At 49.8% G+C, this 19,321-nt stretch overlaps 9 protein-coding genes across 9 annotated transcripts; 6 read left to right on the forward strand and 3 right to left on the reverse strand.

Moving 5' to 3' along the window:
- Positions 1-904: 904 nt before the first annotated feature.
- P170DRAFT_431053 (uncharacterized protein) lies at positions 905-1,207 on the forward strand (the record flags this gene model as incomplete). The annotated part of the gene is made up of 1 exon (XM_024848001.1): positions 905-1,207. One exon carries the CDS (start codon positions 905-907, stop codon positions 1,205-1,207), a length of 303 nt encoding a protein of 100 aa, XP_024699372.1.
- Positions 1,208-2,291: 1,084 nt separating this feature from the next.
- On the reverse strand, positions 2,292-5,166 carry P170DRAFT_441522 (glycerol-3-phosphate dehydrogenase GUT2). The gene is made up of 5 exons (XM_024850330.1): positions 4,910-5,166; positions 4,229-4,792; positions 3,903-4,162; positions 2,518-3,846; positions 2,292-2,456 (listed from the first exon to the last, which is right to left on the reverse strand). Exons 2-5 carry the CDS (start codon positions 4,666-4,668, stop codon positions 2,371-2,373), a joined length of 2,115 nt encoding a protein of 704 aa, XP_024699373.1. The 5' UTR covers positions 4,669-4,792; positions 4,910-5,166; the 3' UTR covers positions 2,292-2,370.
- A 3,241-nt stretch (positions 5,167-8,407) lies between these two features.
- On the forward strand, positions 8,408-10,532 carry P170DRAFT_394320 (cytochrome P450). Its single transcript, XM_024846055.1, has 4 exons — positions 8,408-8,963; positions 9,039-9,796; positions 9,865-9,983; positions 10,052-10,532. The coding sequence occupies exons 1-4, from the start codon at positions 8,595-8,597 to the stop codon at positions 10,354-10,356; spliced, it is 1,551 nt and encodes a 516-aa protein (XP_024699374.1). The 5' UTR covers positions 8,408-8,594; the 3' UTR covers positions 10,357-10,532.
- Positions 10,533-10,668: 136 nt separating this feature from the next.
- P170DRAFT_418689 (monothiol glutaredoxin GRX5) lies at positions 10,669-11,625 on the forward strand. The gene is made up of 3 exons (XM_024847235.1): positions 10,669-10,772; positions 10,876-11,155; positions 11,247-11,625. Exons 1-3 carry the CDS (start codon positions 10,746-10,748, stop codon positions 11,396-11,398), a joined length of 459 nt encoding a protein of 152 aa, XP_024699375.1. The 5' UTR covers positions 10,669-10,745; the 3' UTR covers positions 11,399-11,625.
- P170DRAFT_441525 (ethanolamine-phosphate cytidylyltransferase) lies at positions 11,586-13,297 on the reverse strand. The gene is made up of 4 exons (XM_024850331.1): positions 13,048-13,297; positions 12,869-12,986; positions 12,033-12,807; positions 11,586-11,974 (listed from the first exon to the last, which is right to left on the reverse strand). Exons 1-4 carry the CDS (start codon positions 13,175-13,177, stop codon positions 11,660-11,662), a joined length of 1,338 nt encoding a protein of 445 aa, XP_024699376.1. The 5' UTR covers positions 13,178-13,297; the 3' UTR covers positions 11,586-11,659.
- Positions 13,298-14,119: 822 nt separating this feature from the next.
- P170DRAFT_70471 (uncharacterized protein) lies at positions 14,120-15,564 on the forward strand. The gene is made up of 2 exons (XM_024855340.1): positions 14,120-14,420; positions 14,529-15,564. The coding sequence occupies exons 1-2, from the start codon at positions 14,215-14,217 to the stop codon at positions 15,283-15,285; spliced, it is 963 nt and encodes a 320-aa protein (XP_024699377.1). The 5' UTR covers positions 14,120-14,214; the 3' UTR covers positions 15,286-15,564.
- On the reverse strand, positions 15,481-16,819 carry P170DRAFT_441526 (putative mitochondrial protein sorting (Msf1)). Its single transcript, XM_024850332.1, has 2 exons — positions 16,383-16,819; positions 15,481-16,260 (listed from the first exon to the last, which is right to left on the reverse strand). Exons 1-2 carry the CDS (start codon positions 16,533-16,535, stop codon positions 15,844-15,846), a joined length of 570 nt encoding a protein of 189 aa, XP_024699378.1. The 5' UTR covers positions 16,536-16,819; the 3' UTR covers positions 15,481-15,843.
- A 208-nt stretch (positions 16,820-17,027) lies between these two features.
- On the forward strand, positions 17,028-18,301 carry P170DRAFT_394332 (thioredoxin peroxidase DOT5). Its single transcript, XM_024846056.1, has 2 exons — positions 17,028-17,759; positions 17,829-18,301. The coding sequence occupies exons 1-2, from the start codon at positions 17,468-17,470 to the stop codon at positions 18,131-18,133; spliced, it is 597 nt and encodes a 198-aa protein (XP_024699379.1). The 5' UTR covers positions 17,028-17,467; the 3' UTR covers positions 18,134-18,301.
- Positions 18,302-18,616: 315 nt separating this feature from the next.
- Positions 18,617-19,315, forward strand: P170DRAFT_369404 (putative NADH-ubiquinone oxidoreductase 21 kDa subunit; the record flags this gene model as incomplete). The annotated part of the gene is made up of 3 exons (XM_024844902.1): positions 18,617-18,676; positions 18,735-19,231; positions 19,291-19,315. The coding sequence occupies 3 exons, from the start codon at positions 18,617-18,619 to the stop codon at positions 19,313-19,315; spliced, it is 582 nt and encodes a 193-aa protein (XP_024699380.1).
- Positions 19,316-19,321: the final 6 nt, after the last annotated feature.

Raw genomic sequence — 19,321 nt, forward strand, 5'->3', positions numbered from 1 at the left:
GCTCGTTTCGGGAGCAGCGTAGTGTTCACCCTAGTCGACCCTACCGTGGAGTCTAAATCGGATCCTTTCCCAACGCGATGAAAACCGTTACGCCAATGTTCGATGCCATCATATCATCCTGCTGCTACAGCGGGTGAGCCCGTACACAACCCCACCCGCCACATGGCCTTTGCCTTTGGGACCTCTCCCTCTCGGCCACTTCATCTTTGGGCGATGATGGTGACCGTCAGGTATGAGGAGGAGGAGGAGGAGGAGGATCGCGTTGAAACCAACCCCGATTGATGCCATTGTTGTAAGATGTAGTATAGTCTAGTCGAATCCGAAGAAACGGAACTGTCCATCACCAACCCTCTCTCTACTTCCGCTTCTCTTCTTTCTCTCTCTCTCTCTCTCTCTCTCTCTCTTTGTCTCTGCCTCTCTTCCCGGTCTCTCGGTCTCTCTTTTTGTCGTCCCCTTTGGCTTTTCTCTTTTCTCTTTTCTCTTTTCTCTTTTCTCTGGTCCCTCTTCCCCTTCCACGCCGTGGGTGGTGATGGGAGGCCGTCGCAGCGACAGATGATCGATCCAATTGAAGGAACAAACCCAGGTCGATTCCAATCAAACCGCTGTCAAAGTAGCTGTGCCCATTCTGTCCCTCCGTAGCAGACTCGATCCACGATAGCCCACCCCCTGCTCCACCTGGACTGCGTTAATTTGAAAAGGTTCGGGGGCTTTGTCAAAGAGCAAAATTTCAACAGGGTTTTAGATGGATTATTTCACTCCTCTTATTCCCCCCTGCGACCCCAAACTGGGCTATTTCTCCCCGTGCTTTTCCTCTCGCCAACCTTTGCGCAGGCCACGACCACCACCCTCGCCAGCGTGATTTTCCCTGCTCCGGCGAGGAAAACATTTCAAACCCCAGGCCCAAATGGCTAATTCCACCTCCTCGGCCAACCAGGCCCGCATCCGACAAGCCCTAGAGCATGCCCGAAATTGCGAAGATGGAAATATCGACCGTCAAACCAGCGAAATCCTCGAGGCCGCCATCACCGACCTATGGCGGAGGATACAGAGCCAGCCCGACAGTTACGTCCTGAGCCGGGACGAGTTTGCGCTGTTCAATTATTTTCTCCGGCGATTCAATGGTTCGCCCGTGGCGCGAAGAGCCGTAGAGCGGTTCTGGAATAATTATCAAGGAACCGGCTCGAGTGTCGACGGAAGCAAGACATAGTTTCAGAGTTCAGATCTTCGCCGCAGCCTCCGTTTGTCAACCACAGCCATGGTCGGCTTCCCCCGGGAACAATCCATTTGTCCCCGTGAGCTGGGAAATCCCAGACAAAAAAAAAATATACCAGTCTTTTGGTCGCGGGACGAATTGGAGTGACATCTCTTCCTCCTCTTCTTCTTCTTTTCCTCCCTCCTCGTCTTCTTCAACCGATTCGATTTGATCCTGCTTTCTTTCGTCATCCTAGTCTCCTTCCCCCCTTCACCTCCTATCTCGCTTTTCTCTCGCTTTTCTCTCGCTTTTCTTTCCCTCCACCTATCCTTTCCTCCACCGCCTTCTTCAAATCCAAAGGACAGGAAAAGAACGAGACAAGTCATCTCGAAAAAGCACGTGGCTCTTGAGCCCAGGTTCACCAAGGCCGCCCGAAAGGCAAAAAAAAAAAAAAAAAAAGAAAAAAAAAATTTATGGACTGTCAACACGGATCGTAAGGTTGAGCCGAGTCGGTCGCCCGCTACTTTGTTTAGGAAAACCCCCGGCGTTAATTGGAGGAGCTGTTTCAACGCCATCTGCCTGCTATTTTTGTTTTCTACAGTCGTGATTCCCTTTTTTCCCCCGCCCCTGTTCTTCTGTTCTTTTGGTTCCGTTCTTCTCTCATCTCTTTCTACAACAACTTTGTGGCTAGTGTTCATCGCTTGCCTTCCTACTATGTATAGCTGGGCTACATAGGTAATTGCATTGCTTTGTATTGCTGTTTGATTGTTTTGTGATGAGTCATTTTCCTCTGTATTTGTTGGCACTTTTTTTGGTCTTTTTTCCTTTCCGCTGTCCTTTCCTTAGCCTTTAGAAATCATGTGGTTCCACCCAGATGCGCAAGGGATGCTGCATCTTGAAATAATCTTCGAACATGCCAACCAAGTAAACCAACTAGCGACGATAATGTTCGAAAAAAAGACTTGGGTTTGAATGAGTGAGCCCGCTTCTTGCGACTGCGAACAGAGGTCTAGCCCCAAAGTTTCGCCGTACTAATGCTCGTCCTCATGATGCACGTTTTGGAAAACATCCTACGCTCATATGATCCGTACACTCGCAACTCACACCATAACTGTACAAAATCTTGAATTACTTATACATAAAACGCTATATATAAAAAAAACATCTAGTCTTTCGACTTATTTGCTGGCCGCCGATTCAGGAGCGATCGGCTTGTTGGAAGCTTGCGGGCGAATGTCACCCTCAAGCACATCAGCAGGGGGGCCTAATCCATCGGTTAGCATAATCTAGTCTTAGGGGATCTTCTCGGGTTCGGGTTTACACACTGGTTCGTGGCGACGTCTTGTGCTCGGCAATATCGACATCCCTCACCCGGCCAGACTCAACCTCCGCTCGAGAGAGCTCGAGCAAGTTCTTGGGAAGACCCATCGACGAGAGAAACTGGACGCTGTCCTTCCATTCAACGTCCTTTCGGTTGCTGTCCCATTTGAGCTCGTCACCCATCAGGTCGATGACGTTGGGGAGAGCTTCAAGCGCGGCCTCCGCATTGAGGAACGCCAGGCGCGTGCGGCGAGCGATGACGTCAACTGCCGTCTGGGCATACTCGTGGCGGATGGCATAGCGGATTTCACCGTCAATGAAAGGGTACAAGGTGGAGATTCTATTTCCTCGGACGGGGAATCGAGCGTTTGTAGGCGCAGACAAAGCAGCAACCTGCCAGGCCCGGTCTCCGTAGGACTGCGTGAGATGCTGGGCAACGTCGGTCTCCAGCCCGAAGTGTTGGATGAGGTTGATGAATAGGGTCTTGGAGAATCCATGAGCGCCAATCAACCGCACCTGGTGAGTCTGGCAGGTTCCATCTAGAACGGCACCGTCGGCAACCAATCCACTTCCACCAACGCCGCTAATGTCCGGAGACTGGCTCACCGGCCGAGGCTTGAGACCGAAGACATCAACAGCTTCATCCACTGCCTCCTCGGCCATTTGGCGGTAGGTTGTCCATTTGCCACCAGCGCACGTCAACAGGCCCGAGGGAGAAACAGAGATAAGATGGTTGCGAACCAGCGCCTGGGAGCTTTTCACCTTGGGATCACGGACCAGAGGCCGAATTCCAGACCAAGCGGCGAGCACATCACTCCGCTCAACGTTGATATCGGGAGCGAGGTAGCCGCGAACTTCCGAAAGAATCCAGTTGATGTCATGTTCCGATGGCTGCGGCTGTGGCGTAATCTCGGTGGGCTGGTCCGTAGTTCCCGCGATTGTGTTGCCCTGCCACGGAAGGAAGAAGATGACACGCCCGTCAGACGTGGAGGGATCAATGAGACCCATGTCGGAAGGACTGTAGTAGCCTGGAAGAATGACATGGACACCAGCACTGGGAGCCACAATCTCCTTCACTTCCTGGTCGTCCATCTTTCTTATGGAATCGGTGAAGGGGCCGGTCGCGTTAATGATGCCTTTTGCCCGAACAGTAATTTGCTCTGGCTCTTGTCCGTTTCGTTCAGTAATGACGTCTTTCATCTGTGCGCCGTTCAGTTTACCCGACGCATCCTTGGTCAAACCAGTGACTTGCATGTGGTTGACAACGGTCCCACCGTACAACGCGGCTGTCATCGCAAGGGACACGTTCATCCGAGAGTCGTTGTGGGCACCATCTAAAACTCCGATGAGCATGGGGAGCTTAAAGATAGGATTGCTGGAGTCCACATACCGTAGTAAACCATAGCACCGACCAGATTGTCCTTCCTCAGCATGGGGAAAGCGTCGATTGCCTTACTCTTGGGGAGGAAATAGGAGCTTTCGATCCCCTCAGCTCCAGCCAGGAAGTCATAGAATTTGGTACCTGCCCAAAAATAGGGTGCCTGCCACCACTTCTGCACGGGAACCATGATGGGAAGCCAACTAGAAAGATGAGGCGCCGTGTTCAGGAAATACTTTCGTTCTCTCAGTGCCTCCTTCACAAGCTTGTACCTAGAGAAATGTTAGCCTGCCGTCCGGCAATCAAGTTTCCGCCTGGGGACAAGGGGCAGCACTAACTGGTTGTAATCCAGCTCCCACACGGCCTTCTCCAAATAACGAACACCGCCGTGCACCAATTTCGTACTTTTGCTGCTCGTCCCAGCACTGAAATCGTCTCTCTCCACGATGGCCACCTTCAGCCCACGCGTCGCCGCATCAAGCGCAATTCCGGATCCGGTAGCACCGGCGCCAATAACAAGCAAATCATACTCGTCGGCGCTGTTTCCGCTCGAGCTGCGTTTGAGGTCTTGTATCTGCTCCAACCGCGATTTGATGGTTGGGAAGCTCGGCGGTACAAGTTTACCTTCGTGATAACCTGGGGGAGGAACTGCCGGGGCTTCGGAACCGGGGATGTTACGTGGCCGGTATGATACATATAAAACACCCGCTCCCGCGGCCGCGGCAGCAGATGTGTAGAGAAGGGGTCGCAGGATCTTGCGAGAATGACGGGCGGCCATGGTATTTTAGTGTTGTCGAGATCTAACAGGGTCGGTAGGTTGGATCAGGGATGCTTTCCCGAACGTTCTAGCTGGGCTTTCTCCCCGTTGTTCTTTTTGGGGGGCAATTCAGAGGGGTGGCAAACTAGCAGTCCGGCACGTTAGCTATCGCGACAGACGAGGCGTAACACAGTGGTAGGAGTGCCAGGGTGAAAGGGGGGCGATGAAAGGAGTAGAACGCGATGGGTCGCGCAAACCGTACCAATGGCAGATTCGAAAGGTATAGAGTATATATAAGGAGTCTATATGGCGGAAGGGAGGTGGGAAGGAGGGCTTGATCAAGCAAGTCAATGCTTTGACACCGAGGAGCGGAGTTTGAAAGGAAGGAAGAGGAAGAGGAAGAGGAAGAGGAATGAAAAGTGTGCGAACTGCAAGACTTATTATTGACCTTGGAATGCCGGACCACTTGTCCAAGTTGGAGGACCGGGTAACCTTCCTCGGGGGTGCGTCATGAACAATTCTGCGCTGGATTGAAGGAATTCTTCCAAGCCGGAATGGGGGCGGGTCCGATGACGGCGACGCGGCGTAAATCAGCAAAGTCCCACCAATCAGACGCTCGGCAGGGCCGGCAGCGGGCGGGGCTGGCCAGTGATCCCGTGATGAGGGTGCCGTTCCCGAGCCTCCGTGCTCCCATGTGACCAGCAAAGTTTTTGTGCCCGTTACCCAGTCGGGCGAAGGCGCCTCTCAAGAATAGAACTACTGGCCCATAGTGCCGAGATCCCCTGGAGATTTAATCTATTTATTCTCTCGACTATTTCCTCTCGCGTCCCTCCCACTTGACAGGTTCGACTGCAGCATGCATGCAGATCGATCGCCAGAAACCTATAGTCCCTCTGCTCCTATTTCGCTGGCGCCGGTGAGACGACAGGACGTCGGGCGAGACCACATGGGTTGCTTCTTGTGGCCAGGCCTGGTCGACGGGTCAATCAATAGTTCCGCAGTATCTACAGCTACGGAGAACGGTACTGGTAGAATAATAGGTCAAAGTGAGTGCCTCACGCAGAAGCCTGCCCGTGTGGTTATTGTTGTCTTCGTCTACTTTATCTACATTATATATATAATTTTATTTCCTCCCTTCGACCTGCCCCCCCTTTAAAAAAAATTACAGATAATAATAATAATAATAATAAAACAAGTTCAAGTTCTTGGATTTCTGATCCACTCCTCCCTGGGGTACGTAACTTCGGAAGGCAGTTCCAGACCCTTTTAAAGTGGGTACCGCCAACTACCGGTTGGCAGTATTGGAGAATTTTCCACTTTCCAGGGCAGACTAGTCGCACCCTTGGATGCACCGTGATTTATGCCCTCTAACACAATAGGTATGATGTTATCTACGTCGTCTGTACTGGAAACCCGGACAATGTTTCCACTTCCAGGTTTTTAATGTGCTTTGTATTACTACATAATACATATTGCTTCATCTTCTCCGCCGCCTTGCCCTGTCTTGATTACCTTATCCACTCTTCGTTTTCCGTGCATGACCTTACCTTGGCGCCCATCAACCCCTACTATTAACCCACGTGTTTATAGTACTACTTTGTTCCCCATCTATCCCTAGAATGGGAGGTCCTCCACGTTGGAATTTTTCTTTTCCACGAATCAATGCTATCGGTGGCTGAGGCATGGCAGACCAGATTTATATCGCTGCAAACCCGAAGGGGCAACCACGTCATTAGTTATGAGGAGCAGAAATACCTTTAGTGAAGATCTGATAGGAGTATACCAAGCGACAAATCGCAAGTGCATGTAAACTAAAACGGAAGATTCGACGATACCGTGTTGGTATGAATAATTCTTTTCCCCGTATACATGCTCCGGGATTCGGCTTCTAAATAGCCTGATACCCATTTGGAAGAATAACATATATAAGGAAAGAAAATCCATTTCAGTAAGTGTAGATTATTCTATACTTGTGAATTCTAATAACTACGGAGTAGTGTAGGCTTCTATAGTTAGCTAACTATCTACTGCCAGGTGGTGGTTATGTTGGTCACCTGACCAACCAACCACCCTCTAGTTCACGCACTGTATCTTCCCGGTGCCATCCTATGTATGTTCCTTTAGCCAGCTTAGTGGTCTACCTTTGCCCATCAAATTCGAAGCGTTTGATCGTCGTTTTTCATCTTCATCGAGACTGACCGGTGGTCACCCTGGTTCATTGAGAGCCGAAGTTTAGTCGACGTGTAGGTTCGTCTAGGGGGTGTCACTACCCAGGTAGTTCCGGAGTACTCCGTAGATACTAAGTACCTCACTCAGGTCGTTGTAGGTGGTTGACAAACTTCACTACGCATTCATTCACTGCGCATTTTGAAAGAGTCTCTTCTCTATAAGTTTCTCTGCCCCCATTTTCAGACTTCTTTCCTATTATAGCTTTTCCAGCTTTTCTTCTCTTCGCCTATCGTTACACTCCTTCTAGGCTTCTTTTCTTTCATCACCTTGTTTTAAACCTCCCAGTCTCAACTAGTCTTCTGACTATATGCCAACCACCGGCCTTGTCTCTTTTCCTCAACCGCTACTGTTAGTCCACGGCTGTTTGACATTGTGACGGGAACCAATCAGTCATCAGAGGGGTCTTCTTGCCCATCTCGCGAAGTTGAATCGTGGGTTGCAACTGAACTTCTGGAGTGGATCCAGAACAGCCTGAAGCAACCACTTGATCATTAAGATTCTGAGATTCTCTTGAAGGCCAAAGTGGATGGAGAAGCGTTCTTAACTAGTGGTGGCAAGCAGCACTGGTTTGAAAACCTTGGCATAGCTGCTGGTCCTGCCTCGAAACTTGCAGGTCTGGCTAAGACGGTGTACGCGGGTTTCCGAAGAACTAAAATCCTGCGTCTTTTACTATTGCATTATAGCTGTAGCTAACGCAGATGCTAGAGCTAACCCCACCCCGCGAAGAAATTTGGTTATTCCGTCGGGAGGAGACTGTTTCGAAGCTGGCTGAAATCCTGGACGCTCCAAGCCCTATACTTGTCCGCGGGACACCCGCCAGTGGCAAGACTCTTTTATCCCAGCCATTAAGAGATTATCTTCGCAAGCAAGGGGGGGGGGGGGGGGGGGCGAGTATTTTGGCTTGAGGGTTGAAATTGCAATCTGCAAGAGCTTCGTTTTGACGATGTTATGGGAAAACTTATGCATGTGATACAGAATGAATGCAATTTGTATCAGATGGACGAAGACGCAACTGCTCCAGGGACTGTTTTCATCATTGACGAAGCACAAGGGTCATATCGCAACAAGTTATCATGGAATTTCATATTGAAAAGAAGACCTGTTACCGCGAAAAATTTATACTTTTGTCTTTTTTGCTCATATGCCAACGCAGAAAAAGGCTTACCTTATTCGCTAGGCGTTCAGCGGGCCCCCAAAATTTTCAGCGAAGAGCAAAGGATTTCGTTGATACCGTCACCTCCGGGTTTGCCGTCCATAGGCCTCTTCTATACCCCAGCCTGCTGAGATGACAACCGGGTTGTCAACCGAGAGGACGCCCCTTAGAGGTGCAGGGAGGTCGTGTAGTTTAGTAGCATTCTCACTACAGCTTGAGCATTTTCATCGAGCACATCGATTGACGTCACCGTCCCGGGCGGAATGGTTCCGGGTGCGGAAACCTCCGGGTGTTTCCAGCAGGGCGGAAGATCTGTCAAGGTTTACCCCGGCTTTCCTGTGCATGGGGAAAGGCGGGGAAGAGGCCTCCAACAACATACCAGAGCCGGTCCAGGGATGATCACGGCGGAAAGGTTCCCTCCCCACGAGAGAGGGTAAGAGGTGGTCTTATAAGGAACAATACGCAGTATACTTATGGGCCACTGCCGTCTTCTACTCTGCGATATTCTTGCAGCCACGCCAGCGAACCGACAAAGACCAAGGGTTACATACAAGGCCGCGCTAAGATGGCCATCGCGAAGCTGCTGTTTGCTGTGCAAGAGAGCCTTTTCCAATCCCCCCTACGGGCGTTGCCTGTTGTCTTGTTTGTTGTTCCTTTGCTTTACGTCATTGCGAATGAGTTCAACCGCTCCTCTGCCAGGGTCCCAGGAGTCGGAGGGCCTCGTGGGATGCCGTTGATTGGAAACCTCGCCCAGATCCGCCAAAATGCAGCAGAACAATACCGTTTATGGTCGAAAACGTATGGCGCGGTCTATCAGATCCAACTCGGCAACGTTCCGGTCATCGTCGTAAACTCTGCGGCGGCCGCCAAGGTTCTGTTTGGACAGAATGCCCAGGCCCTCAGTTCGAGGCCAGAATTCTACACGTTCCACAAAGTACATCTTACTATCTTCCTTCCATTGAGTCTCGTGAATGTTGACTACCACAAAGAGATCTGACATACAATCCAGATTGTCTCTAATACGGCCGGCACTACGATCGGTACGTCTCCTTACAGCGAGTCGTTAAAAAGACGCAGGAAAGGTGCTGCATCGGCTCTGAATCGGCCTTCCGTGGAATCTTATGTCTCACACTTGGATGTTGAGTCTAAAGCATTCGTGATGGAGCTTTTTAAATATGGGCATGCGGGGAAGACGCCAGTCGATCCATTGGCTATGATTCAACGACTCAGCCTAAGTCTGGCTTTGACCTTAAACTGGGGAGTACGTGTTGCATCCCAAGAGGAGGACCTCTTCGATGAGATCACCCATGTCGAAGAAGAAATCAGCAAGTTCCGAAGTACCACGGGTAATCTGCAGGACTATGTCCCACTTTTGCGTTTGAACCCATTCAGCAACAACTCGCACAAGGCAAAGGAGATGAGAGATCGCCGTGACAGATACCTCAACGGGCTGAATCGCGATCTGGACCGCCGAATAGAGGAAGGGGTTCATAAACCTTGCATCCAAGCCAATGTTATCCTTGACAAAGAAGCCAAGTTGAATCCAGACGAGCTCACCTCGATCAGCTTGACCATGCTTTCGGGGGGGCTTGATACAGTTACCACCCTCGTAGCCTGGAGTATTGGTCTCCTTGCCAAACGACCAGATATCCAAGACAAGGCAGCAGCAGCTATTCAAGAGGTTTACGGCCAAGATCAACCGATGTGTGACGCGACTGATGACCAGAGATGTACTTTTGTTGTCGCCTTGGTGAAAGAATGCCTTAGGTGAGTGAATATCGCCTCTTTCCAGCGCCATCCATCCTCGACCGGTTGAGGTTAATGGCATGGCCCAGATACTTCACAGTTCTTCGTCTCGCTCTCCCGCGCACTTCGATTCGAGACATTACTTATGATGGCAATGTGATCCCCAAGGGAACTGTGTTTTTCCTGAACTCCTGGGCTTGCAACATGGGTAAGCTGCTCCTCGATTGGCCGTTCCTCATTCAGTACGTATGCTGATATATCGCCAACGCCTGGCAGACCCGCAGGTCTGGAGTGACCCGGAGGAATTCCGACCGGAACGGTGGATAGAGCAGCCGGAAGCACCAATGTTCACCTACGGGATGGGATACCGCATGTGTGCAGGCTCACTACTTGCAAACCGTGAATTGTATCTGGTCTTCATACGAACCCTCAACAGTTTTCGAATAGAGCCGTATGATGACATTGACTGGCATCCGGTCAAGGGGAATTCGGATCCAACCAGCTTAGTGGCAATTCCCAAGCGGTACAGGGTCAGATTTGTTCCTAAGGACGAGAGAGCACTTGCTCAGGCTTTGGCCTGAAGGATGTATTCGTTCCTTCACATGTTTTGTCTCAGCCATGGATGGTCTATCCATTCAAATTGCTATTACTTCCACTGGTTCTCAGAATGTGCCAACGCGATGGCAATCCATGCCACTGGCGTAATCAGTGCAAGCCAAGAATCAAGATGTGTCCTCTGATTGTGAGATGGTCTTACTTGAGTAAATTGGTAGTGTAGATTTTCCCGCTTGCGCTCCGATGGCGGCAGTTACTTAACTATTTCTCCCCGAGGCCTATTACTAATACCTCACAGCACGGCTCGCCGGAACTGAAGAAATTCCGTCATCGCCCTGGTCTAGTTATTACAACAAGCCCAGGATTCACCATTTGATTGTCCTCACAGGTTCTCGGTATCACCCCTTCTTGCATCATGTTTTCAAGAGCTTTATTCTCATCCGTGAGTTTGCCCCTCCCCTTCTTCTTTTCTTCTTCTTGGGCTTCCTGTCCATCCCCTTTGCCCTTGACATCCCCTCCGAATTCCTAAGCTTACGGAAATCCAGACATTCCGGCCTCTCTCTCGGTCGTCATACGTCTCACCACCGCTCTCCGCAGGCCTTCGGCTTCCCTCAGTCCTCCATGCCCGGCTACTTTCGACTGAAACAAGGTCCGCTATTGATAAAGCAGTTGGCTCTGCTCCCGTTGTCCTTTTCATGAAGGGTACTCCGGAGACGCCACAGTGCGGCTTTTCACGAGCAAGCATCCAGATTCTAGGTTTGCAAGGGGTAGATCCCAAGAAGTTTGTTGCATTCAATGTGCTGGAAGATACTGAGCTCCGCCAAGGTGTGTTAAAACTCTCCAAGTCGAATGGTCTTCCTGTCCTATTAGATTCATCGGCTAAGCCTAGTCACCGTGTCACTGATTGGCGTTGCAGGCATCAAAGAGTATTCGGACTGGCCAACAATCCCTCAACTGTACCTCGACAAGGAGTTCGTTGGTGGTTGCGATATCTTGATGTCTATGCATCAAAACGGAGACCTTGCAAAGATGCTTGAAGAGAAGGGCGTCTTGGTTGCTGTTGATTGAGTTCTTGACTCAATCGAAATTTGGAGGCCTCTTATCATTATTTGTCCCCCCACCCCCCTTTTTTTTTGCCTAATTATCTTGTACGAATAGAATCCCAATATGAAATGTGTGATAGCTTTCTTTCCTCTCTTTCTTTCCTTTTTTGCAGTGATTCTTGGTTAAGGTTTAAGGTTTTTAAAACCAGCATCAATGTCTTACCGATGAACGAGCAGGTCACAACAGTATCTACAAGTCAATTCATGACTTTTGTGTGTTATCAGACTAAGTTGTGGCTTCCTTCGATTTCTCCAACTCTTCAATGATTCCCTTCTGCAATTTGGCACGCTGCCGTTCTTCATAGGCTTCACGACTCTTCAATATCCTCTCAACTATCTCACCGGCATTAACATGCTGGAAGAGGTGGCTGTTGGTTTCCTTGAATATCCCCATTTTTTTAGGGGCAGAATAAGGGTCATAAGTGAGGGGTATAAAAGTCGTTGGCCCGTGGTAAACAATATCTGGAACGCCTAGCGGCATGGCCTTTAAGTAAGGCTCGCTTGGAGAAAATGGGGCAGAAAATATGACACCGTGGACGTACTAAGGGGAGGCTGTTATATGAAGACCTTCGGAGGCAAAGGGGGGATATGAAACTTACGCGACACTGGAGAACACAAAGTCCACGCTCGAATATGTTCATGATAGGGTAATTAAGCCCTTTCCAATGATTAATCACATCGTCATCATGAATACCGGCAACAACATAGGCTGGCCCGTAGTCTTCTCCACATTCGTCGAGCCTCTTCTTTCTCTGCTCAGGATCAAACCAGCCACGTTCACGGCCTACAGCTTCCTCATACGCCAACACCTGTCTGAGAAATTCAATGTGGCCAGATGAGAAGAGGTCAAACCCTCCATCCACATAGACGACTCGCTGTCCTGGCTTAGGTGGTTTCCCCCCAACTAGAGTTTCAAAGCACCCTGATTCCTCGACGGTGTTGTCGAATTTTGCCGAGCTCGGGCCAGCCCATAGCCAAACATGGGGGCCAGGCTGTAAACCACTCTCGTCCGTGGCATAATCGCAGATCTGCTGTTTGAGTGTAGCAGATGACAGCCTGCGCTCTTCCTCACTTCCCGATCCCTCCTCACCCGTAAGAGTCCTCTGTACGCTCTTCACGAAATGTCCTTTTGTACACAGAAGCATACGGCCAACAAGGTCCGTGGTCGAAATGCCGGGAGTCCTTTTAACGACTCGAAAACGCCCTGCAGCCTTTACGAATCGATAGCAATCATCCCCGTTGCTGTCAGACGTGATGTCGTCCCCGTGAACCACATACTGGCACCCATAATGGGAAACCCATGGGAGGTATGTGACGTAAGGAGCATGCGGTACACAGCAAGTTACCCAGCGACATGCTTCCACCGCAGCTACACTAGCATCAGAGGCAATGGTTTTAGCAAGCAAGGTGAGATAGAAAAGGGGGGTAAGCCAACCGTTCATGCAATGTCATCACCGTGGGACCCTTGTTCTCCAGAATAGCTTCATCGGAATGAACACCAACATAGAGTTCATTGCCCAATTTGCGGGCTTGAAGCATAGCCCCGGCGTGTCCTAAACATCTCGGCCCAGATGAGTCTCGTAAGCAGTTGAAAAGCAAGAGATAACTTCTCACCGTGATGGCTGAAATCAAAACATCCATCTACCCAGAGGCGGTGCTCTGATATCGGTGCATCTTCCTGGGGATCCACTGGCCATTGGCCTGCCGCTGGGACTACTTCCTCCGGCGAAGTAGTAGTGCCCATCACGAGATGGACCTTAGGAATGTAGAGAAATGAACACGTTCGTGATCTGATGTTCGAGAGTGTGGCCGTTAAATATGATACTTGATTGCTAACAGTTGAAGTGTTTTGTTTGTATTTGCCCTCCTGCTTAACGCAGAGGAGGGGCTCGGTGAGCGGGGGGCGGCCCCCGACTCGAACCCCGCGGAGGGCGGTGAGTAAGTGGTCTTTGGTAACCATACCGTACTACAGAATGACACCTCCAGGACTGGTTACAGATACCGTCAGATACAGATACAGATATTTGGTGGAGTAGGTAAGGTATGATAAGGTAAAAACGGTAGAAAAGGTACTCACCACATATACCTCCTTTAGGTACCTACTCTGTAGGTAGGTAGGCACATACCTCCAGGGCTATCAGAGTTACCTTACCTACCTTAGGCACCTAGGTATTCTAGCGTAACATGCATATACGTACCTACCGCCAGCTCAATTCAAATACGGCATATGATGTACCGTATGTATGTACATTACCTCGGTAGGTGAAGGCATGGACAGGGTGCGCTTGACCTGTATGGTACTCACTAGGTGTACGGAGTAGGTACCTAGTAGGCAGGTAGTACTGTGCCCATCTGTCACAGCCACACGATAGCTACCGTACCTTAGATAGGTACCTACCACCTAGGAGCTACTCCGTACTATGTATCGACATTGCAATTACAATTACCCACATCGATCGCCGCACGAGTGCCTCCCAAAAATGAGTGTGGACTTCCCCGTAGGGGGTTACTTAAGTGGGGAATGGGGATTCATCTTATCTTCCAACACCGCCCAGATGACCGCCTTCCTGCTCCGACATTACTCTGCTAGTTCGCTCCATATCTCAGTAAAGACAAAGAGCCACGCTTTTGATGACTGTCCGCTGGATTGGGCTCAATTGAAAAGAAAGATTGGAACAAGATCATCTCCATCAGCCGCGTGGGGCGCCTATTCACCCTATCTTTTCAGTGATTATCCGTCTATCCCCCTAAGCTGTCGTCGAGGACCGTTAACCATTAAGCATGATATCCTCTACATTTGCCCCTAATTTGTCTCGCCGGGACACGGGCAAATCGAGCATAGGCCATGACAATGCTACTGGTTCAGCTCCTCCTCCATTAGCTAGTGGTGGGGGATCATTCGGTCCGCAGAGTGCCACAGCGATTTACCAACATGTTCATGATATGGCTACCAAGCGAATATCTACATTGGACTACTTGCGGAAAGCGTCAGTTGCCTATCTTTCATTCCGAATGGGAGTTGATTGAAGATGGGAGGAAGAAAATGTTAAGATTGGCTTTGCGTAAACATCCGCTGACACTTTCTCCCTTCACAGACATGAAGGCCGCATTTACTGGTTTAACACGGTACATTTCTCCCGTGCCGACATTGGTCGAATCCCCTACTTCGAATCCCGAAAACTTTCCCGCCGCGCCATCAATTATCTCCTACTAGGCTTATCGCTCCCACCAATACTTGACGTCAGTTCGACCCCTGTTGAGTATCTGCGAGCATTGAATGCTCTCCTGATTGAATTCGAAACCTTCCAACAAGTTCACCCACCGGATGGAAGTTCATCATCATCTCTAGCCAGAGCACGGATTCCCCAGATGTTCAAAAGAGCTGCACAAGCCGGGGCCAAAACTAGACGAGCAAGTTCGGCTACTGAAATTGGCCTGCCCATGCAGTCTAGCGACCCTTCCGACCTGAAGGGCATGGCAGGGAATATTTCCTCTTCGGCCTCGGCGGCGGCTGTCATTTCTTTCCCTCATACTGAAGCCTCGGAACTGCTCCCGGGTGAAGAATATTCGTATCTCTTGACCCCGTCATTACCCTTCGAGCCGGATTACTTCGAGACCTTTGTAACTCTATGCGACGTGCTGATAGATTGTTATACTCGACTTGCCTCGTTAATCTCGAGCCCCTCGGTTTGCACCGTCGGGTTAGGTGAGATGTTTTCGAAAGCAGATGCCAAAATCAGGAAAATCATGGTTGCAGGCATTGTACGAGAATTCGAAGACGCAAGTCGGAATAATGCCAAAAACGAAGTCTTTGGAGTTAGCCGGGTTGTGCTTGGTGGTCTTCTAGGTTGACACGAAAGGGGGATTTGTTCTTACATTATTTGGATGCAGGAATTACCTGGATGGCTTTACGGGATTATTAAAGTGAACTGAACGGAATGGGATGGTTAACATGATTTAATTCTCCAATTTGTTCACTATGCCAAGTACCAGGGGGGCTTCGATCTGAATCTTTCATTTGGAAAGAAATAAATAAATAAATAAAAAGGCTGAAGGGATGAGGGGAGGGTGGACTTGGTCTAAAACACTTCCATGTAGACATGAGGAAATAAGGGAACAAGATACTCACTCACCACGGTGCAGAAATGTTTGAACTGGTGATGGAGCACATGCTTCATTGAAAGCGAAATGATAAACTTAATAGTACAGCAGTAACAAAAGGGCCAATATCAAAAGACTCTAGAGAGTTCTGTCAAGAAAGTATGACAAACGCCAAGTCGCACCAAACGCTTCAAAATATGTCAGACTAACGCCAATAAATGCAACCGCTTGGAGTGATGATGCTCAAGAAAAACAAGTCCTGTTGCCCGCAAACACCGTCAGAGTCAAGGTACAAAGAGCCGAGACAGGTCAGGGCTGTAGTTGCTGCTCTCGTTCACGCTGTTCACCAAAAACTCGCCGGCTCATTTCGAGAACAGCCTCGAATCCTTCCCGCCCCCTCTTCGCATTTTGACTAAACCTCTCGACACTCGCCTCCTCGACTTTGTTCTTGATCTTCTGCCAGCCACCGCATAGTGCAGTTATCTTTGCCTCTTGGTTGAAGCTGGTGGTTGAGGTCGGTTCTGCTGACGTTGGTTGATAGGTAACGGTCTCACGAACGTTCAAAACGTTGGACCACGTAAGGTTGGAAGAGCACATCGTGACCTTTTTCGAAATTGGATCGACATAGGATATCTCATAGACATGGGAGGTAGCGCTGCCACCAAAAAGCGAGAGGACCCATTGTGGAACGGATTGATCGCAGGTGATAAGGCGCTCCGTACGCAGCTAATGAGCGGGCAAGGTCAGCGACTGTTCAGAACTTGAAAAGGTTCTTACCAGAACGAAGAGTGAGAGAGCGAGAGATATTGGGAGCCAACAAAAGAAAGTAGACGCTAAGATATACATACAATACCAGTGGTTGAATCAACGCTTCTTGATAGGGTATCTACCGCCACGACATGGGGAGATTTGTCGTTCCAGGGACAATATTTACGCCAGTTCGCCGTTGAAACTTCTTCCCATGAATAATCGAAGGTACATGTTGAAGAAAAGACCTTCATGGTAATAGGCACCACAAAAGGGTTCACTGGCCCGAATTCCTTTCTGTGGAGGTTTTGTATTCTCCCGGGGCGCCCGCAACGTTCAACTTCTCGGGCTGATGGAAATGTCAGATCCAGTAATTTCGGGAGGGTTGGCTGTGGAGATGCTCTGTTGAAGCAGGGTGGTAGTTATGAGAACTAAGAATGAAAGCCGATATTCATTTTTTAAATGACTGATTAATAGCGAAAGGAGCTCCGAACACTGTAGTGTAGAGTGGGTGGCAATCGAGTTGGCCGTACGGAGAATGACAAAGGGAAAAAAAAAAAAAAAAGTTCTCCTCTTCTCAAGCGCCGAGTTTTCCCGGCCGCAACGCCGCGGTATGTACTCCGTGTATCAGGTACCGTACCTCCACATGGACCTTGCCACTTTCTAGAACTGGTGGGTTTAACCTAAGCTGCCAAAAAAAAACTTAACCTACATCTGTAGTAGAATTATCTAGAATAAGAGTGTCGGCAGTGTTCACTTTATAGCCTTGGCTCATTTCTTTGAAATTGTATACACGGCTAGTACGGGTATCAGTGCTCATCTTCTGTATTTACTATTTAGACTAGTCAAAGGTATATACTCGGTATGGCAGCGCAGACTACCTACGTCTCCCAAATCTTGGTATATTGATGGTGTCACCTATCAAGTCTATAGGTAGCTTAGGTGGTGTACGGTAAAAGGCACCATAGGTACCTACATATACCTAGGTACCTACCTACACTTTCGTACCTACGGTTACCTCGTCGAATGTGACAATACGCCGCCGGCAGCAAGGTTGGCAATCTTTGCTCTTATCATTCTACGCACTCCATATCAGTCCTTCGACCCACCCTTCCCTCTACTACGACTACTACTCCGTACACCAGTGGCTCGTCTAAGGCCCCTACAACAAAGCTGGTTGGAAAGAATGGTTGAACTTCGCAAACGCAAGACTTCGGAACAACCCCCGGTGGTGGAAAAAAAGATCAAGAAAAGCGTCACCACTGCCAAAGCATCAATTGGTGCGAGCGAGAAGAAGAAGTCCGTCTCGGCGACTTCTCCAGCGCCGATCTATAAAGTCGGCGATACGGTCACGTTGGATGACTTTGGCGGGCAGATTGAGATGAATGATGGCACGCAGACCACCTTGAAAGACTTGGTCAACGGCAGCGAAAGTGGGGTGGTCCTGTTTACATATCCAAAAGCCTCTACTCCCGGCTGTAAGTTGTTCAAGCCCTATGTGGACATGTCGATGCGATCAATATGAACAGAGACTTATAATATCCAAGGTACGAAGCAAGCATGCATGTTCCGAGACAGCTATGATCACCTAACGTCGACTGGATTGTCAATCTACGGGCTCTCGGCGGATTCACCCAGAGCGAATAGTACATTCAAGGCCAAACAAAGGCTCCCCTATCCCCTCCTCTGCGACCCTACCTTTAGTCTCATCGCAGCATTAGGACTCAAAAAGTCACCCAAGGGTACCATCCGGGGTGTGTTTGCCATCAACAAGAATGGGGATGTTTTGCTGTCTCACGCAGGAGGACCAGACGCGACAGTAGAGGCTACCCGACAACTGGTGGCCAAGTGAGCTGGATGGTCGGCTAAGCCATATCAAAACTTTTCTCGTCCTGATCAGGTTGAGTGATGGCAGTACATCCTTGGAAGTACGGGTTGTTCTTGATCCATTCCAGTGCATGCAACAATCACTGTATCTTGACAGCTTCGCAGATCAATTAATTAATCTTGACTTCGTAACTATTATTGTAACATTCGACTGTATTCGATTCCATCTGTGGAGGCGGGCGAACGGCGAAAAAGGCCGTCATCGGAGTTACTATTCTTCCGGCCGTGCCGACCCTCGCCGTTTCTCTGGAGGCCTTGGCTTTGCTGGAGGCCACACGGCAGAAGGTGATTTGGATTACCATTGTCTGTCCGCAGCCATCCCCCGTATCCATTAGGTAGGTAACGGACGACTGAGGTTGTGCCGACAAGATCCAAAAGAACCAAAACGTCCGAACCGGGAACGCTCAAGGCGCTGATATCTTTCGAGGACACAGGATCTCGACCGAATATGGCTCGGGGCTTTCTCAACGCGGCCAAGTCCGCATCGAATGTCATAGCCGTTCATAAGGTATGAAAACCCAGTAGCGCCGTGAGCTCTTGATCGCAATGCTTCTAAACTCTACTAGAAATACACTGTTCAGTCCGTCGGGGTATGGGAACGGCTCCGCCGTATCTTTTCCATCGAACCCAACCGCTCGACTGGTGTGCCGTTGAACTCTCAGTTTCGACTGCCAACTCCTGGCGCTCTGCCTCCGCTTACCTATGATGATCCTGTTACTGTTCCGGCCGGTGATATTGCCGACAATCCATACTGGAAGCGCGACGTTCGGAGGAGCTACCCCCGGCTCAGCACCGTGAACCAGGCCGATGCCGTCGGTCTTCTCAGCGTCGGTAGCCAAGCGGCACCCAAGGATGATGTTTTGCAAGTCGGCGAGGCCGGGGAGAAGCAGCTAGTCTCGGTCAAGCAGCAGGGGGAGGAACGCGGTCTGGCCGGCCTCTTTGAGAAAGACGGCAAGGGCATTAAAAACGTCCTAGGAGTCAACGGGTTGCCGCCAATGCCTTGTAATTTGAATTCCTCGGCTTCGAAATACCAGCTGGGCGATGACCACGGCTACCCTGATGTGTACGTGTGACCTACTCCCTCGGACTTTGCAGGGGTTTTTGACTGACATCTTGAACAAGCTACCCCTGTCGCACATTTGTTTAACCCCTT

This window comes from Aspergillus steynii (genome assembly GCF_002849105.1).
Source record: "Aspergillus steynii IBT 23096 chromosome Unknown P170scaffold_10, whole genome shotgun sequence".
NCBI classification, from domain to species: Eukaryota; Fungi; Ascomycota; class Eurotiomycetes; order Eurotiales; family Aspergillaceae; genus Aspergillus; species Aspergillus steynii.

Excerpts from the sequence above, each read along its gene's own strand:
- P170DRAFT_441522 (XM_024850330.1), bottom strand. The coding sequence starts at position 4,668 with ATGGCCGCCCGTCATTCTCGCAAGATCCTGCGACCCCTTCTCTACACA. Across the intron at positions 4,163-4,228 it reads TGGGAGCTGGATTACAACCA|GTACAAGCTTGTGAAGGAGG; the intron begins GTTAGTGCTGCC and ends ACATTTCTCTAG. Across the intron at positions 3,847-3,902 it reads CGGTGCTATGGTTTACTACG|ATGGTGCCCACAACGACTCT; the intron begins GTATGTGGACTC and ends TCGGAGTTTTAG.
- P170DRAFT_394320 (XM_024846055.1), top strand. The coding sequence starts at position 8,595 with ATGGCCATCGCGAAGCTGCTGTTTGCTGTGCAAGAGAGCCTTTTCCAA. Across the intron at positions 8,964-9,038 it reads AATTCTACACGTTCCACAAA|ATTGTCTCTAATACGGCCGG; the intron begins GTACATCTTACT and ends CATACAATCCAG. Across the intron at positions 9,797-9,864 it reads TTGGTGAAAGAATGCCTTAG|ATACTTCACAGTTCTTCGTC; the intron begins GTGAGTGAATAT and ends GGCATGGCCCAG.
- P170DRAFT_418689 (XM_024847235.1), top strand. The coding sequence starts at position 10,746 with ATGTTTTCAAGAGCTTTATTCTCATCC. Across the intron at positions 10,773-10,875 it reads CAAGAGCTTTATTCTCATCC|ACATTCCGGCCTCTCTCTCG; the intron begins GTGAGTTTGCCC and ends ACGGAAATCCAG. Across the intron at positions 11,156-11,246 it reads AGATACTGAGCTCCGCCAAG|GCATCAAAGAGTATTCGGAC; the intron begins GTGTGTTAAAAC and ends TTGGCGTTGCAG.
- P170DRAFT_441525 (XM_024850331.1), bottom strand. The coding sequence starts at position 13,177 with ATGGGCACTACTACTTCGCCGGAGGAAGTAGTCCCAGCGGCAGGCCAA. Across the intron at positions 12,987-13,047 it reads TTTTGATTTCAGCCATCACG|GACACGCCGGGGCTATGCTT; the intron begins GTGAGAAGTTAT and ends CGAGATGTTTAG. Across the intron at positions 12,808-12,868 it reads GTGATGACATTGCATGAACG|TGTAGCTGCGGTGGAAGCAT; the intron begins GTTGGCTTACCC and ends CTCTGATGCTAG.
- P170DRAFT_70471 (XM_024855340.1), top strand. The coding sequence starts at position 14,215 with ATGATATCCTCTACATTTGCCCCTAATTTGTCTCGCCGGGACACGGGC. Across the intron at positions 14,421-14,528 it reads TTGGACTACTTGCGGAAAGC|ACATGAAGGCCGCATTTACT; the intron begins GTCAGTTGCCTA and ends CTCCCTTCACAG.
- P170DRAFT_441526 (XM_024850332.1), bottom strand. The coding sequence starts at position 16,535 with ATGAAGGTCTTTTCTTCAACATGTACCTTCGATTATTCATGGGAAGAA. Across the intron at positions 16,261-16,382 it reads TTGATTCAACCACTGGTATT|CTGCGTACGGAGCGCCTTAT; the intron begins GTATGTATATCT and ends CCCGCTCATTAG.
- P170DRAFT_394332 (XM_024846056.1), top strand. The coding sequence starts at position 17,468 with ATGGTTGAACTTCGCAAACGCAAGACTTCGGAACAACCCCCGGTGGTG. Across the intron at positions 17,760-17,828 it reads AAAAGCCTCTACTCCCGGCT|GTACGAAGCAAGCATGCATG; the intron begins GTAAGTTGTTCA and ends ATAATATCCAAG.